Raw genomic sequence first — 18,002 nt, forward strand, 5'->3', positions numbered from 1 at the left:
TAGAAAAGCCTTACTCCAAAAATCTGGTTTTCCTTAAAAAAACACCCAACCCTTTATTCATAGTCTTCATAGTTCTGCTAACAACTTTGAAAATATGAGCTGGACAGTGCAAAAAACTTCTGGTGAGTTTAAAGACCTCTTGAAACAATAGCACTAAGAGGTATGAAACACTGCATACGTCTTAAGGGAGTGTTAATTCTTAACTCCTAAAGGCAACTTCAAGGGACATAAAAGTAGGGAAAAAAAATTAAATGTATCACCAAATTAAAAACATACAAAAGAGGAGGAGTCTTATGAGCCATATTAGTCATGGTTGCTATTGAAAGCAAGTGGTAATTGTAAGCTCACTTTCTACTGACAGCTACTATTCTAAATTTCCAGTTGATACTGGCCACTCAGGTACCTCTCTTCTAATGGATAAATCAAATAAATTAGCTAAGGGCTTTTCAGATAATCTTCTTCCGGTTTTTGAAAGTTCACTTGCACTGCAAGATCCCCCAGGAATGCATTCAGTTTCTGCTACAAGGCCAGCCACACGTTTCAAGCCGTATTTAAATCCCAGGTAAGCAATCCACAGACTGCAGACAGCCCTTTTTCAAGAGCAAACAATGTGAAAAATGGGACCTATTTTGTTCTGCTTTATTGAAACCAGAGACATCCCCAGATCAGAGGTATTTAAAAACATTTATTAGCGTTAATCATTGCAGGTTCAATAAAACACAAAAACTACATTTTAGGGAAAAAATATTATTAGGTATGATACAATTAATATGTAAAACAGAAGGTAAAGTATTAACAGATTGCAGCATCCCATACATGAAGCGAGTGGGTCCAGCCCAGTCAAAGCCCTTACATAAACAAAACAGAGGAAGAGTACTTAGCAGGTGATTTTAAACTGACAATTTATCACTGACTCTGGTTTAAATAATTAAGGGTAGGACAGTAAAATATATCATCATTGTACTGAAAAGGTCTGATTATAGTCAGAGTGCTCACATGTATAATCTATCTAGTCACGCTTATTACCACGTGACATGAAGGATTAGTAAAGACAAGGGATGACAAGTAACTTTTCTAGGTATTGATACAGACCCATGTTACATTGTAGCACTTTAGATAGACCTGCTGTACCATGAACAAAAAAAATCAATTTTTTTTTTTTTAAGTGTCACTTTATTAATTCTGAGTCCCAATTCTTAGATAATAATGGCCTTTTAGATTTCTCAGTCTGTAAGACAAATTTTTTCTGTAATATGCCATTTTCATGTGTAAGAATGGCAAGTCAACAACTGTACCTATGTGTATCTCCATCTTCTTGCTACCCTTGATCCGTAACTTTAAGTTCATAAAGGTGAAATGATCATTAACAAAAAAAATGTACTTACAGAATACAATGTGCAGTATATGAGAACCAGACATAGTGAAAAAACACTACATGTCATCATAACAATATAAAACTGTACTTATATACACACACATATGCAGAGCATATATGAAAACTAGTTCCTTCATAATCTTGTTTCTAAACTAGTTCATGACAAGCCAGAAAAACAAGTCACGCACAACTGGACAGTCACAGTCTTGAGTCACGGTGCAAACAAGCTCCACCAAACATCCTTAGCACTGCAGCCTGTGCCTCAGTCCTGATGCCAGCTCTCTTGAGAAAACCAGTCTTGGACAAATCCAGCACCAGCTGGCCAACCTAGAACTGCAGTTATTATTCTCATTATTCTTATTATTAGAGCAGATCAGCTACAGAGACAGGTGCTCCTGTACAGTAATTTACAGAATCACAGAATATCAGGTTGGAAGGGACCTCAAGGATCACCTGGTCCAACCTTTCTTGGCAAAAGGACAGTGTAGACAAGATGGCCCAGCACCCTGTCCAGCTGAGTCTTAGAAATGTCCAATGTTGGGAAATCCACCACTTCCCTGGGGAGACTATTCCAATGGCTGATTGTTCTGATTGTGAAAAACTTTCCTCTTGTATCCAACACTCAGAATCTCCCCAGGAGTAACCTGAATTTGGCTTTTCACCAGCCATTAATTACTGAGAGGAATTCCAGTTGCTGCTGAAACTCTGGACTCTGAGTTTGGGGGGTTTTTGTATGTCATTTTTACTGGCTGTTTATGAAGAGTGGTGGTACTTTCCAAGCAACAAGCAACAGAAGGAAGCAGAAATCATTAATTTTACATTTGAAAATCATAATTTTAAAAACAAACCATTCCCCCATTTGAAGAGGCAGGTTAAAACTGCACTTTAGCTTTGATGAACAACAGAGAGGCAGCATCACTGTCAAAGGCAAACCCTGTCTTCAAAAAAAATGTGAGCTGCTCTGCACAGCACATTGGCCTGTTATTTTTTCACCTGTGACTTCAGAGTTCCCTACTGAAGCTCACCGTAACCCAAATCTCAAGAACTTATACAACCACAATCCTTATTCATTTAAATCCTTTTCTTGACTAAAAGCAGAGTGGGATTTAGATTTGACCCACCACATGCAAAAATATCTTTGAGCCTACTTAGCCAACATTTGAATTTTAAAATCCGCCAGAGATCCATTGTAACAACTTCCAATTTTAAAATAGTTTAACATACAATTCCTAAACCTGTTCTGAATCACATACAGCTCAATGGTAGCTGTGAGACCTGGTTGTTTAGGACAATATCCCATACAGATCAGCATCAATTGCCAGTTCTAGCATAAACCAGAGTATACAAGGTACTCACAGAATTGTCTTATAAAGCTTTCAGACATCTCAAGTAAGGTTTAATGTTTTGAGATGTCTCATTAAAAAAAGAAATATGGCACAGATGTTTATGAAAGCTTAAAAATCAGTTATGCATAACATATGTGGAACTAAAATTTATGACACCTTTAAAAAACTGGGTTCAATCTCACCTTGCTTTCTTGGTAACAGGTCTAGCCTTTTACTGGGTTTTATTTAGGAAGACCCAGATCTCTTGCAGCATTAGGTCACAGATCCCATAAATTATATGAATCTGTGATATCAATAAGTTTGATCTTTCTTTAGTGATGAAGGCCAGGTTAACCTCTTCTTCTAACAGCCAGGTGAAAGAGCCAGGCACACCTGGCAGACTTGCTTGGATGGGATGTAACATCCCCTGAAGGAGCCTGTCTCCCTCTCGAACTATCAACAATGCTGGTTGCTCAATTTTCACTTACGTAACCCCAGATTATCCAGAAAATAGTTGCTGCAAGGAAGCAGCAACATGAATCATATATCAGCACAGGTGACAACTGGAAGTTTACCCGAAATACCCTTTCCCATGGTAGGTGTCCAAGTCTGTGTATTATACAAGGGCATATTTTCAAGTATGAGTGCTTTCAAAGGAGTCCAAAATATCTGAGAAACGGATTATATGTGAAAAAACAATGCATTTTAGATTCTTAGATAAAATCCAGTGGGACATTTCCCACTTATAACTACTTCAAGCCCTCTGAAGACAAAGCAACTTTCCCATTGATTTAATCTGGCTCTGTTTCAAGCCCTAATAATTAGTGCCACTTTATCAAAGCAATCTCATAACTAAGCAATAAGGTCTGGTTTTTATGTATAAACACAGAAACCCGGCTCTAGCGTGACTGTTCATGATTTATTGTGGAAAGTTGTTTTTCCCTTTTGTTTGCTTTTCATAAGTCCCCCAACAAATGTGCAGTGAGGTTAATTTTCCTCATACAAGAACAAATTAATGTTGTGGAATGCAGGCTAGGCTTTGGTTCTGAAGCCTGCATTTCTTACCCTAGTTCCGATTTCCAACGAAATTGATGAAGAAAATAGATTTGGATTTTATCATCTCAGTCACACACATTCATAAAGGATGGAAGTGGAGAACACGTACAGTTTTACATTATTTCTAGTTCATAACCACCTATTGGATTTTTCTTCTACACTGCACCAAGCTTCAAAGATATCACGCAGTGGGTCTTCCATACCACATCGCCACACAACAGAGAAGACTACTCCACAAATTCACGGAATTGCATTTGTAAAGAACATTCTGGTTTGTTTTATTAGATTCCAGCCTTTAACCCCAAATTATATCGTGCTTTTAAGCTGTTTTTGTACAGAAATATTCTTCAAACTTGAAGACTTCTTGGAGCACAGCAGTGAGACCATGAGGAGTGGGGCACTGTGGCACCCTCTCTTAGAAATCAAGGAATTGGCATCTTTGAGCAGAGACAACTTTGGTCTGCGGCACAGATTGGGAGGAAACCTAGTAAATAGTGGAGATTAGGCCGACATTTATGTTCTTTTTACAATTTCAGTAATTAACAAAGCCTTGCAAAGGGAATCAATTCAGGCAAAGCACAGTGGCTGCATCTTCACTTCTTTCTGGAGCAGACTGGAACTGCATGGGGCCCAGCAGTCTCCTTCATGACAACTCCTTCTTTCACATACACAGCACCTCCTGACACAGATTTTGACTTCTAGCCTATAAAAATTGCACTCACTCATCCTTTGGATCCATTTTTTTTCTAGTTAGCAAATTCAGTCCATTTCTTGCTGATGTTTACTGAAAGTAACAAGATGAAGCTACAGATTTAGAAAAATACTGAAGCAGGGTCCAGCTAGAAAGATGGCAGAGAAACTGTAAGCCAAAATTCAGGTTTTAGGGGTTTTTTGTCACCTTATTATTACAGAGAAAACACTAAAAACATGCCAAGTCCACTTTGCAATGTAAGATAAGTTTTTGCAGCAAATCTAAATTTTATATATAAAAGGATCTTTTTATTTTTTTAAAAAAACAGTCATTGGTTTAAATAGAGAATTGGAGTACTTTGACATTGTAATTTTGACAGGATATTAGAGAGGATTTTCCAGCTAGGTTTCTCAAAATCCCTTTGAAGTAAAGCTTTCTGCTTCTGGTCCTTGCTTTATTGCTCATGGGAAGTATCAAAATTACTGCTTTCAAGATAAAGAGCCACGTCACAGAGATCATGAAGTCCTTTCTCAATGAAAAAAGTAAATGGTGCTGTTTTTCAAGTAAATCTAAAAAGATCAAGTTGGGTCAGCAGCACCGCCTACCCGTCTGTGAAGTCTGCTTTCCAAGTTTGATTGCTCCATTGTTACTATTTTCATGAGGATCTAAGGGTGGAATTTGCCGACCTGAAACACATGAAGAGACAATGAATTCAATTTTCCTGATGTAGTAACAACACATGCAGGTAACAGAACAATTCGGATTGCATAAGAACTACATTTGTGAAACTTCACCAGAAAACAACTCTGTCCTGTGTACGCTGAATCTTTTCCCTTGCATCCTGATTATGAAAGATTTTCACATTTTAAAAAAATATGAAATATGGCTATTGAGAATGCATGAAGTACACTGAAACGAAGTACACTGAAATTATGTTATCCATGTTATCTCACTGAGCACCTTACAACTAAGAAAGATAAAATTCTCAGCTTTCTCCTAATTCCACTTAAATGCGAATGGTGCTAGTTTAACAAGATCTTGCCTGTCCTAAATCTGCATGGCATTTAGTCCTTGTACACTCGAGTTTTACAAAGTGCTGTAACTAAACACATGCTGCCTATACTTGAAAAAGAAAAACAAATCTCTTCTTTTCATTGAATCCCTCCCTCCTTTGAGGGGTACCCGTGTCTTTCCAGTTGACAGCTTTGATTACTTAACACCACTCCCTTCCCCCCTGCCCCCAAACTCTCCTGACCTTTTAATCATCTTATGGGGTGACTATTTTAAGTGTTTGAAAGAAATGCAGCCATCACAGGAGAGCTAAAGATTTCTCCCAGGGGCAGAAGGCACTGCTCCAACTCCCTCCCCTGTTTGCCCTTTCAGTACTGCTTCATCTTTTGTCTAACTGACTTCCTACTCATGGACAACATACAATGTGCTTAATAATCAGAATGGAAAACCAAGATCCTCCCAGGTCCAGTCTATCCTCTGTCTCTGGTGTGGGCCTGGCTTTTCCATTAAACCCACTGTGTGATCTCCCCATCAGTATCTTGGGAGTTTACAGTCATGGTAAGGTACTTTCTCATTACCTTGTGGGTTTCCTGGAAATTTTTTCTGAAGTTGAATCTACTGTCTATGAATTACTCCTTGTTTTACTATTACCCACGTTAAATAACAAGAATTAAAATATTTAATGTTTGTTTGCTATATGTCACTTTCAGAAAGCATAAAGTTCCTATGAACAGCTCATCATAATCCAGGTGGATTTTATAGTTTAGATTTCCCCATCCTTTGCTGCATTTACTCACAGCTCTCTCTTGCCAAATGTTCTATGAATTATGTACCTATGTTGAAGCCTGAGTCCTAGAAATTGCTTGGGGGAGTGGTTGTGGGAGGGTGAGTTAAACGCATTCAGGTAAAATCCAATCACAATGAAATCAAACACCAAAATTTAATCTGTAAAACTTGTCCCTAAATTACCTTTGGTCAAGCCCATCAAAATTTCACCTCTCTTATTCAGTCAGATCCGAACAGGTATGTTATACAACAAAAGTGTGACTTTTGAAGCAGGTAATCTTGGGTGTTTGTACAACTGAATAAGAGGGGGAAAATTCCTCACATTACTAAGCTAAAGATACTGATCCAACAGTGAGAAACAGGTATCTTGAGGGCTGAAGCACGTATAAGCACTGACATTACAATGCTGCACTCTATTCAAGTCACTGAAATATCAACTTCATACCCTGCTTACATTCTGTTTGGGCTTCATGCTTATAAGTGCCCTTCCAAAGTAAAATAAAAAGCAGAATGGGCGGTTATAGACACAGCTGTTACATGCATTAGTTCTGTAGGCTTTGTTTGGAGACAAAGAGAATCCACTAATTCTTAAAACTCTAGAGAATATGAAGAACGTAGTAGTACCTGTGACAGGCCTTCCAAGAAGGTAACGCTGTTGTTGTAGAGACCTGCAGAGAACTTCTGCATTAGATACCTACTATTTCCAAAGTGCTTTCAACTCAGTCCCAGCTAAAATAAAACCCAGTCGATCTGACTCAGAGCACAGTGTAGCTAAAACAACTGGAGTTTACAGACACAGTTTCCATAACATACCATAAAGCAAATACTCTCCAAACATCTGGTTCTTCTAACAGCAAGTTTGGAAGAGGAGAGCTTTAACATGCAAATTAGCTTAACTTTTATTTTAGAAGTCTTCATTAAACAATCACATTACCTCTATTTGTTTTTCATTCAGTGTTTCATATTTCTCGTAAGTTTCAAGTCTTTTCTACAGTACTCTTGATGTGTATGCAAAGAAGTAGGCAAACTTATCTTTGGAGAAAAAACATTGTAGGCTTCAAGGTCAGCAAGCACTTTGTCCAGTTCAGACCAGGACACAACATATCTGGTTAAGAATCACCTTGATTTATTTCGTTTCTCAAAACAATAAAAACCACACAGATAACAACTATGAATAATAAAGAGAAAAAAATCTCTAGACATAATATTTGCTGATTAGTTATTTTGGCCTTTGAACTTAAGTACTGTTTGTCATTAACTAGTCATGTTTTCTGCTGTTTGGATACCACACACACCCCTGAATTCAATACAAGGAAATAAGCCTTTGAACAGTCTAAACTTTTTTCAAGTTTGAAAATATTTTTTTTAGTAGGTGAGTTTTCTCTCACTTATAATTTCTCTTATTACTAGATTTATTAAACCATCAAGTTAAATAATTTTAGTTTTAGCAACAAGACTTATCCCTGCCCAAGCAGCTTTTACCATCTGATGTGCAGCTGACAGAAGTAACTCTCTTGGAGCATAAACTCAGTCCAACACCTGAGAACCAGCTCCACAGCAAATGATACAGTCATTTTTCACCAAGGGTCAGGGGAAGTGAATAAAAATAATCAGTCAGAAATCCGTCTGACTGATTGTCTCTCCCTGGGCCTTCTTGACAGCTAGTCTCACAGCAGACACTGCAGCAGCGAAAGGTTTAAGCAGCAGCAGAACTAAGGATGAGGAGTGAAATACTGAGCCTGCATCTACGCTTTCTGCTTCTAAACCAGCTCAATCACTTTTGGTACCTAAAAGCACTGTGATTATCTCATCATGTCATTCAGCTCTTGATAAATAGGGCATCAATATTGCTGACACCAACTCAAATATAGCTAGCACTGAGTCAGGATCAACACAGGTCATAAACTGAATTAATTTCAGAAAGTACATACTCATTTAAAATGTGTATCTCGCTGGCATACGTAGTCTCTGTTCCAGAGCAATAAAAAATATCCCTGTATTAGATAACCTACAGCACTGTTAATTTATGCTATTTCTTTCATGCAATTGATGTCAGCAAGGAGCAGTAGTGCTCTGACATCCAGTCTTGCAATTCTCCTGCTGAAGAAATAAAGATTAAGGCAATTCCTCTTCAAACCAAAGACTGCTCTGTTGAGACAGAGTCAGATCAAAAGGTCCATGAGAGACTGAACTCATCTGTTGCTTAACTTAAAGACAACAAACTAGACCACAAATAGAGTCTTCTATCCATTTTGCAGAGCAGGACACAACTAGCCAGCTTGCCAAAGACCACCAACAGCACATCTTAGGATTCCAGATGAAACAGGCAATTGCACAGAGAAAACCAGATGCACATATATTTATCTAAGAACGCTGTAGCTGAACTGGTGAAATGAGGAACTTAGGGATATATTATTACTGAGACAGTATAGAAGTCCCATATGGCTCCCATTGCTGATATTTCTATGGAGTGAGGTCCGCCAACTGCAATTTAAAAATTAGATTTTGCACATGTATTAATTAAATACCTGATTATTTGGTTTAATTTCAATAACGTTCAGACCATGTTTCACAGATTTTGTGCCACACAACTGTTTGTAACCATGCACCTCTACACATTCATGCAGAGGTCTTGGGTGTCCTCCATAATCTCATTCCAGTAAATACACCATGATGTGTAAAATAATAAGCATCCCAAGAGACTGCTCAAATGTAGATTACAGAAATTGTCATGGTTCTGAAGTGAACCACCCAGGTTAACAGGTGGGAAGCACTAAATCAATTGCATCTCCTTTCTGGCCAGTTTGAGTTGGGCTGAGGCAGTCCAGGATGAAGGTCAGAGTCTTCTCCAATGCTTAGTAGAGTTCCAATTCCTGCTATTGAATCTGGAATTTGTTAATGTAAAGAGATTAATCAGCACTCTGGGAGTTGTGGTTCTGAGAGTGCCAGAGGCAAAGAGATTGGGAAATGGGAGGGTGGGACAAGAGGTAAACAAAATGGAAAGGGAGAAAAATGAGAACTGGAGCAGGGAAGCAACAGAGATGGCAGGGACTGGATGACAGCTCTGCAAGCAGAACTTGAAGAAAGGCAGGTGGGGATTGCTCTACTGCAACTGGAAGCAGGATGCATCATCACAGTAATAAAATCTGCTCTCTTCGTTCTTTTTTGAATGCAATGCTCCAGTTATAAGCTGTGACACTCATTAGCTCAGAAAAATCAGGCATGGAGTTGAGCTTTTTGGTTGGTTTGTTGGTTGTTTTTTTGTTTGGGTTTTTTTGGTGGGTTTTTTTTTTTTTCTTAAACATGAAACCTGTTTCATCATAGACCTGTACAAAACTGCTTGAAAAACTTCAAGCCTTAGAGCTGAGCATAAGGAAAAAAAAACCACAACAGATTACCAAGCTGACAAAGGGACAAATACAACAGTGCACTGAACAGATACTTGTTTAGTGTGGGAACAGATGTGATGTGATCAACATGAGCTGGCACATCCAGATGATGAAATCCAAGTCCAAAAGAAGCACAGTCCTACTATCTAACACAACGATAATTCTACTAAGGGTAAGAGGTAAGACATCACGGTGCTACATGGTGGCTTTCTGCACACTTCTCCCATCTGTTCTCTTCCTGAAAATCACATACCACTTTATTTTTTTAGGGGGCTGGAGGAAGGGGAGATTTTCACCAGTGCAGGATGCAAAATCCGTTTCACTCTGCCCCAGAGCAACAGCCTGACAACTGCCGCAACTAAGGTGAGCTTTTCTCAAGGCTCACCTGAGAAAAGGCAGAATTCTTCTTCAAGTAGTGGTACAGCAGCTATACAATGGCCAGAACCTCCTCCTAAAATTGCTAGCTGTATCACAGCAAGGTGAGCCCCTGGAAAGAACCACAGCCATCTGTGAAGGCATGGCAGAATGAAGCAAGCACATCTTATCCAAGAGTTTTGTCATTTGCATACAATACTTTCTGCACCTGTAGGACTTAAAACAGTCACACTACTTATGTCCCCAAATCCTTTCATCCTTTGAAACCAGTTTCACTGGTATTTTATAAGTTCCCCATGTCTCTCACATGGATTATAAAGCTTGGCCCACTAGTCAGTCTCTAGTTTCTTTTTCTCGCCTGTATTTGCAGTGAAGCAGAATTTCCCCAGTTGACAGAGATGACTGCTGTTTACTTCATGTTGTAAGTTTTCATGAAAGGTAACATGTATTTACAACAAAGGATATTGCATAACTAAACATAGTTAAGTTGCAATTATTTTAACACTCCTAATAGCATATCTAACAGCAACTCCATGCAAGAAAATAAAGCCTTTTTTTTAAAGCAAAAGCATAGATTGCTGACACTGAAGTTCTTGCTGGGGGAAGCAGCAAAACAACTAAATTATGCTCATTTAATTAAAATGTGCAGAAAAAAAAAAGATTTAAATCTTACATGCATCAAAGAACAGAATTCCTAATTACTTTAATTACTAAGAGATCCAACCGTGATTTGAGGTCCTGCTGTAATTAACTTTGGGCTGTTTTGGTTTATTTACTAGTTTATGTTGAAGTGCTCTCCTATGTTTGGAGAGAAATATAGGACCTCACACATTTAACTTTAGGAGTAGTCCAAAGGCCAGTAAGTTTTGCTTCATTCCTTGAAATTTGAAAGCAAGAGGAGAACTATTCCTAGAATACAGGGAGCATAAACTGTAAAAAAAAAAATATAATCTCAAACATAAGTTAGGGCAATGTTTTTCCATTCTTTCACAGGGTGTTCAGAGGTGAACACCCCCTACAAAAAATCAATTATGAGCTTGGGCTGCCTTAAAAATGGCATATGTGAATTGCTTTGTAACATAAATGTACTTGCTTTTCTTAAAATGTATTTCATAGACCTCTTCAAAGTAGTTCACAGATATCCACAAATCAGCAGATGACAGGATGAAAACCACCATACTCATCACTCCCAAAGCCTGAATATTGTCCATCTGCAATTTCACTCATCCAAGTCCATCTGAGTCAGTGCGGACATCGAAATTCTGTTGGAAAGGATCCCTCCCCATTCCACGGACAGATGTTTCAAACATTCCTCTCTAGTTTGTCCAGTATACAACTGGTTAAACTGTAAACTCTAGAGATTGTGTTTGTTTTTTTTTTTAATCTCCCAGTATTTCTAGGAAACAGGTATTTGGGTTATATTAAATATTCAACACATGAGCTGCTGGCAAGGCATCAGAAAAATCAATAGCTTCATACATTTATAACGAAGCATTTACCACATGAAAGGTTGTATCCCGAGACAGAAACTCTTTGTTCTAATTAGGAAGCCTTGTCTAGCAAGAACATCCTTATCTGGATTTTTAAACATCAGTCTGTCTCTCCTTCTCATAGTACTAGAATCAGTAAGACTGAGTGTGCTAACAGCTCTTTACACACTTTCCACAGAGTGATTCTGATAATCTTATTCATCACTTCCCTCTCACTCTTGACAGAAGATGCTGAAATGCTTCAATCTTGCCCCCTTTGGTAGCACACCAATCTCCAACATTTGCCAGACTTCAGAAAAAATAATGCATGCCCATCATTTATTTTTTTGTTTAAGCACAAGTTTCTTTCATATTTCATTTGGCTAGGTATTCTTCAGCACTGCCTGTTTACCTTTAGACCTACTAATGCAGATTGGTATTAACCTGGGAGGTACAATCTTGGCTCTATCATTTACAGAGGATGGCTTTTATGCAATCTTCTCTTTCATATCTGGGTCACCTTCACACTAAGGTAACAGGCAATACACACAGGCTGAAGAGAAACAGTTGGGCGTGTACTAGATCTGAATAAGGTAACTAAGGCTTATCTGAGTCCGAGAATTGCAAGGGTGTGATTGCTACTAAATGACAATACACTTGGGGCAGCTTGTTTAGTCATTGAAAACCAGCCAGTTCTAATAGGTAAGCTGCCTCCCCAGGCACAAGCAGTGGTCAGTGGACTAAAGCCCCACAACCAAGAAGGCACGATACAGAACTGGTATGACCCCTGCACAGGTACAACTTTATGCTGTATTATACTGCTCTCGTATAATACATTCCTGGCATTTTTGCTGCTGCTTTAGTATAAACCAGTGACAGGGAGCCACTGTGCTTATTCTTCTAAGGCTAGGAATACAAAGTTAGTAACATTTGATCCTATGGGCACTCAGCTATTAGAAAAGAACTACTGGAACACATGAAAAACCACTACAATCTTAAGCCCTTTTTATGTCAAAAACCTTTCAAGACAGACATTGGGAAAAATTTAGCCCAAGTGCAGAATACACAACTGTACTAAAAATACCCTTTTCTTGTTTAAGAGAAATAAAACAGCCATGTGATGTTTCACAATCACAGCAAGCCTTCATTCAGGCGCTGCTAAACGTAACCAGGGTAAGTGCAGTGGCTTGCCATCTGAAATCACAGGGGTACAACAGCCAGCCAGGAGCTGCATTCCATCATGCAGCTCAGTGAAAACTCTCCAGCACAGAGAACACCAACTTTGCCGACTCTTGTGGTCAGTCTGCCTCCTCAGCCTCATTTGCCTGAATACGACTGCAGAGTTCCTCTCCTGACAGATTTGCCCTATCAGCAAAAAAATCAGAAACTTTTACTGATTCTAGTCTTTCACATCTTGTATTTTCTTAAGAAGAATTAAGGACAATGGATTTGTGTTGAGACTGTGTTATTAAGACATCCCTCAAAGCAGTCAAATCCTCAAATCCTGAGAGAAACTGATTTGAATTTTTTTTTTTAAATAGTGTAATATAATAACCTTAGAAATGAAATGATCTGTCTATAATCTCTACAATTTTGCCAAGATTTATCTGGTTGTCAGCAAAACATCCCAGTTCCCCTTTTATTTTCCACCTTCTTTATATCATTATGTTGAGTAAGTTTTTTCCATTATACTATTTCACTCTGCTCACAACATTTTCCCTGGAAAAGAGACAGTTGTTAGACACCTTAGGAAGGAAAAATGATTATGTTAAAATACCCCTGGGAAATGAAAAGCATAAGCAAGCAGGAGGTAAATGTTTTAGCTAAATTAAAATGTAGTCTACCCTTTCTGTTTGGGGTATCAATTTCAACAAGGTTTTTAACGGAGAAATTCTCCTCACATGTTGAAACATCCTTCCAAATCCAGGCTGTAAAATAGGTAACACATACAGTCTACCTACAAGATCCAAGGTAAACAGAAGTTGCCCTCTCCCTGTTCAGAGGCTGGGGAGCTGCACCATGCCCTTCTACGGCAGCACAAAGAGAAGGGCACAAACTCTTGGGCAGCGTGAAAGCAAAACTAAAGCTGCAGCATGACTTCCAGGACACGACACAAATAAAATTAGTCAACAGCGTAGGAGACATGGTCTCAGAGGGACTTCATACACTTGAAAAGGTAGAAATGCTGCCATGCAACTTGGGCATAGACAGACTTTTTTGGAAACTGCACAAAGTCCGAAGTGTAAAACATCAAAAAGTTATCCACACCCTCTGCCCTGTCACAATCATACTAATTAATTCTCCTGCTAATTAAGCATTTTTCACTTGGTTTCCACTATATTTCTATAAACATCCACTACCAACTCTCTTTCTCTCCGCTGACTACTTGATAAGGTCACAAGTACATCCACCAAGACCAAATATTTCTATATATAGAAATAATTGCCTGTGGAATTACGTGCACTTGCCTGGGTATCTAGTTCATACTAAACTTAATTTAGCTGATTTTCCTCGTCTATTATATCCTTTATTAGGGACAGTGTATGCTGCCAGCTGCAGCACTGCCTATCAAAGACGGAAACTAATTATCTAATTACATGGCAAGGATGAGTTCCTCTGCGAGAACATTCGCAACCATCAGACGCAGACAATCAAGTAAATTATCACAAGGAAGAACCAGTTCCTCCAGACAGCCATGTTACACACTCCTCCTTTATTAAAGGAGATAAAAGAAAGGTAGCGTATTCTAGGAATATCATTTCTCATTAACCATTTCAAATACATCCCATGCAAGCAAAGTAAACACTTGAACGGTCCCTGTCTCAGGCAAAGTGTGGTAGATAATATGAGCTGATTATGAATATGTGAAATAAAATAAAATGCTTAGGAAAACAACGTTGAGTTTCTGAACATGCTGTCTCCTAGGCCTCTGTATCCCAAAACAGGATTCAGAAAAGAAGGAACCACCAGTAGTAGAAGAGGATCAAGTCATAGAGCTCTTAAGAAATCTCAACCCATACAAGCCTGAGGATGCAGAGGGAGCAAGCCAATGTCAATACAAGCCTGTTCTTTATTATCCCTATCATTCTTGAAAGGTTGTGGAGAATGGGAGAGGTCCCCTATGACTGAGGAAAGGTGAATGTTGTTATCTGTCTTCAAAAAGGGCAGTAACAAGCCATGGATCTACAGGCTGGTTAGCCTTACTCTGCTTCCTAAGAAAACCACAGAGCAAATCCTCTCAGAAGATGCTTCTGAGCACACGAAGGTGAAGAAGGTGACAGGGACCAGTCAGCATGGACTTACCAAGTGTAAACCATCTCCAACCAACCTGGTTGCCCTAAATGATACTATGACTGGATCTGTGATTGAGGGAGAGCACTGGATGTTGTCTACCTTGACTTTAGCAAGGATTTCAATACCTTATCCTACAGCATCCTGGTATATCCAAGTTGGGATGTTATACCATAGACAGGCAGACCGTTAGCAGTGTGAAAAATTGGCTGAATCATCAGACTTAAAGGCCAGTGGTTAACAGTATGTATCTACCTGTAGGCCAGTTACCAGTGGAGTACCTTGCTTAATACCTTTTATCAGTGGCCTGAAGGAGGAAAAAATATGCACCCACTTCAGCTCTCAGATAATAATCAACTCAGAGGTGCATTCAGTACCCTTGAGGGCAGGGCTGCTGTTCATAGGGCCTGAAGTGCTAAGGCTTGGACAACAGGCCCAAGCCAGAGCTGACCTGTAGATGAATCCTGTATATTTTATAACTGATAACCATTGTGCTAGTAGGTATTGTAGTAAGCTACAACAACCCACTTATGTTGATGTAAAAAGTGCTAAAGTGTTGAAATACTGAAGCCTGAACAACAGGCCCTGAGCTGAAGCTGCTAACTTAGCATGTAGTCATTAATAAAATATGTAAACTCACTACTGAAAGATGCAGCTTAGACAGAATATAATCAGTAGTGAGGATGAAAGACCAAGAGAATGTATCCAACTTTCCTTTCTCAACCTTGTTCAAGGCTGAGAACCCAAGTATTTGGCCTTGTTGGAAACTCCCTTGGTTTCCCCCCCCAAGCCCTGGCCAGGCTTTGGGTGGAATCCAACAGGAGAATGAAACCAGAAATTTTCCGCTCAAAACAAAGGTGCCAGTTATTCTGGCTTGCTGATCTCTAGTATATAAGGCTGGGCCCGTTTGCAGCCACTTTGGATGCCTCACCTACGGGTGGACGCACCGCGTAGGATTTCCCACTTGCCGGGACTGCCTCTCCAAATCCTCGCTGTAACCGGGGCTCCCCAGCGACTGTGGATCTGGATGATGGTAACATATGCAAGTGGTGATGTATCTTTCTTCATCACTATTCTCTCTCTCATGTAGTAATGATTTGATGCATTACCCTGCATTTTCCTATTTGTTTGCTTTAAGTGCATTATTCTGTCTTTCCTTACTGCATGTTTTCTGTATTACTCTGTTACATTATTTAGCTATCACTAGTAAAATACACCTACTCTTTTCACTCTGGTGTCTGAGTTTAATTGGTATCCTTAATCAGCAAAACAGGGCCTTAGGCTGGAAGGAGGAATGGGCCAACAGGAGCCTTATGTGGTTCAGAAAGGACAAATGCCAAGCCCTGCTTGTGGGAAGGAAGAGCCCCGGGCTATGAGAGAGGCTGGGGACTGGCTGCCTGGGAAGCAGCTTTGCCAAAGATGACCTGAGGGCAGCAAGCTGAGCACAAGCCAGAAGCACGCCCTGGCAGGAAAGATGGCCAACAGGATCCTAAGTCATACCAACAAGAGCCAAGCCAGTAGGTCAGGTGAAGTGGTTATCCCCTTCTAGATATAGTCTAACACAAGCTGGGTAACGCATCCAGTTCTGGGCCTCACGATACAAGAAAAATGTTGACAAACTGGCACAAGTTCAGAGGAGAGCCTCAAAGACAGTCAGGGGGCTGGAGCACTTGCTCTGTGAGGAGAGGCTGAGGAAATGGGGCCTGTTCAGCCTGGAGACAAGATGGCTCTGGGGGACCGCAAAGTTGCTGTCAGTACCAATGGGGAGGGCTGCTAAGAACACAGAGCCATGCTCTTTACTGAGATGCATCCAGGACAATGAGCGATGGTGACAGTGAACTGAATCAGGAGAGGTTGTGACTTGATACACCAGGGAGGTGCCGTTGTGAGGACTATTTAAACACTGGACTCAGCTGCCCAGAGAGGTTGTGGAACCTCTGCTCTTGGGCCCAGTCAGACAATGGCCTAAGCAACCTGGTCTGAATTCACTATCAAGTCTGTTTTGAGCGGGAAGTTGTACGAAGATCTCCCGAGTTCCCTTCCAGCCCACAAGATCCTTCGCACTTGCAGCCAGAGGCCAAAACTGGAACCCCTAGGAGACAAACTGAACAAGACATTTTTTTTTCTCTTCATGAGGAATGTCAATCTCATCTTGCTTAAAAGACCTGGAGAGAAAATATTTTTTTAAATGGATTCCTCCGCAATGACTGTTTTCTACTTATCATAGTCTTCCAGGCACATTTCTCAACATTTAAGTTTTTATTAACATGATGATAAGATCAGCAGTATTGCCTCTACAGCAGGCTTGGTCTGAAACAGATGATGTGACCCAGGTCAGGATTTATATATTTATATATTTTAGAAGAAACAGGCTTACCGCGTAACTACTATGTTTTACTCTGGTATATTCAAAGTCATTCTTAGCATACAACTACGTAAACACCAGCCATACTACAACCCCTACTGGATTTCTTGTTATCCATGGGAAAGAAGTTTTTACAGCAGAAACAGACAGGTATTTTCAGAAGACCTCCAAACCATCACAATTAAATAACTAAACAAACAAACAAAGAGAGCATTTACTTACTTATTCCTTGAAAAAGTTCTTCAATGTTAACAGCATTCTTTGCACTGGTTTCAACAACAATTGCACCTATAGATTCTGCATATTCTTTGGCATCCTTCACAGGAACTTCCCTACCAAAAAAAAATTTTTTTAGATTTATAAATAAAAGAAACCAAATTTCAAAAAAATAATTTAATTTTTGGGGAAAAAAAAAAAGACCTCAAACACAGTCTAATCAGAAAAGCATTAGCATGCTTTTCTTTCCTGCAAAAGTAGTACTATCTTTCTTCTTTTTATGGCATTTAGATCATCATATTCAAAATATCGAAATTTCACCAATGATCTATTTGCACATTACTTGGACTTGCTGCTGAAGCCATGCCTTGAAAGAAGGAAGGTATTTAAATGACAACACCACTTGCTTTTTTTTAAAAACTTTACCCTGATAAGAAAAGCATTAAAAAACTAGAGAGAAGATATATTAACTCTGCTGATCCAGGCAGCAACCAGCACGGTCCACACCAAGTGTTCAAACAAGATAGGGTACTACTGTTGTGGAAGAGAACAATAAGAGCATCATGTGTTTGTTTGCAAGCAGCAAGAAAACAAGAGCAATTCTGAAAGAAATATGAAAGGTACCAACTCCGAGCACACTGGCAAGAGCAATC

The 18,002-nt window shown here is 39.5% G+C and overlaps 1 protein-coding gene across 1 annotated transcript in view; it reads right to left on the reverse strand.

Annotated features, from left to right (window-relative positions):
- Nucleotides 1–665: 665 nt before the first annotated feature.
- The window catches only part of RAB31 (RAB31, member RAS oncogene family), a 68,431-nt gene continuing 51,094 nt past the window's right edge, over nt 666–18,002 (reverse strand). The window contains exons 6-7 of the mRNA XM_074878220.1: nt 17,356–17,465; nt 666–5,133 (exon numbers count right to left, since the gene is read on the reverse strand). Of these exons, the coding sequence (XP_074734321.1) occupies nt 5,036–5,133; nt 17,356–17,465 (208 nt within the window). The 3' untranslated portion in view covers nt 666–5,035. The remainder of the gene's footprint in view (nt 5,134–17,355; nt 17,466–18,002) is intronic.

Source organism: Strix uralensis, chromosome 1 (genome assembly GCF_047716275.1).
Source record: "Strix uralensis isolate ZFMK-TIS-50842 chromosome 1, bStrUra1, whole genome shotgun sequence".
Taxonomy (NCBI): domain Eukaryota; kingdom Metazoa; phylum Chordata; class Aves; order Strigiformes; family Strigidae; genus Strix; species Strix uralensis.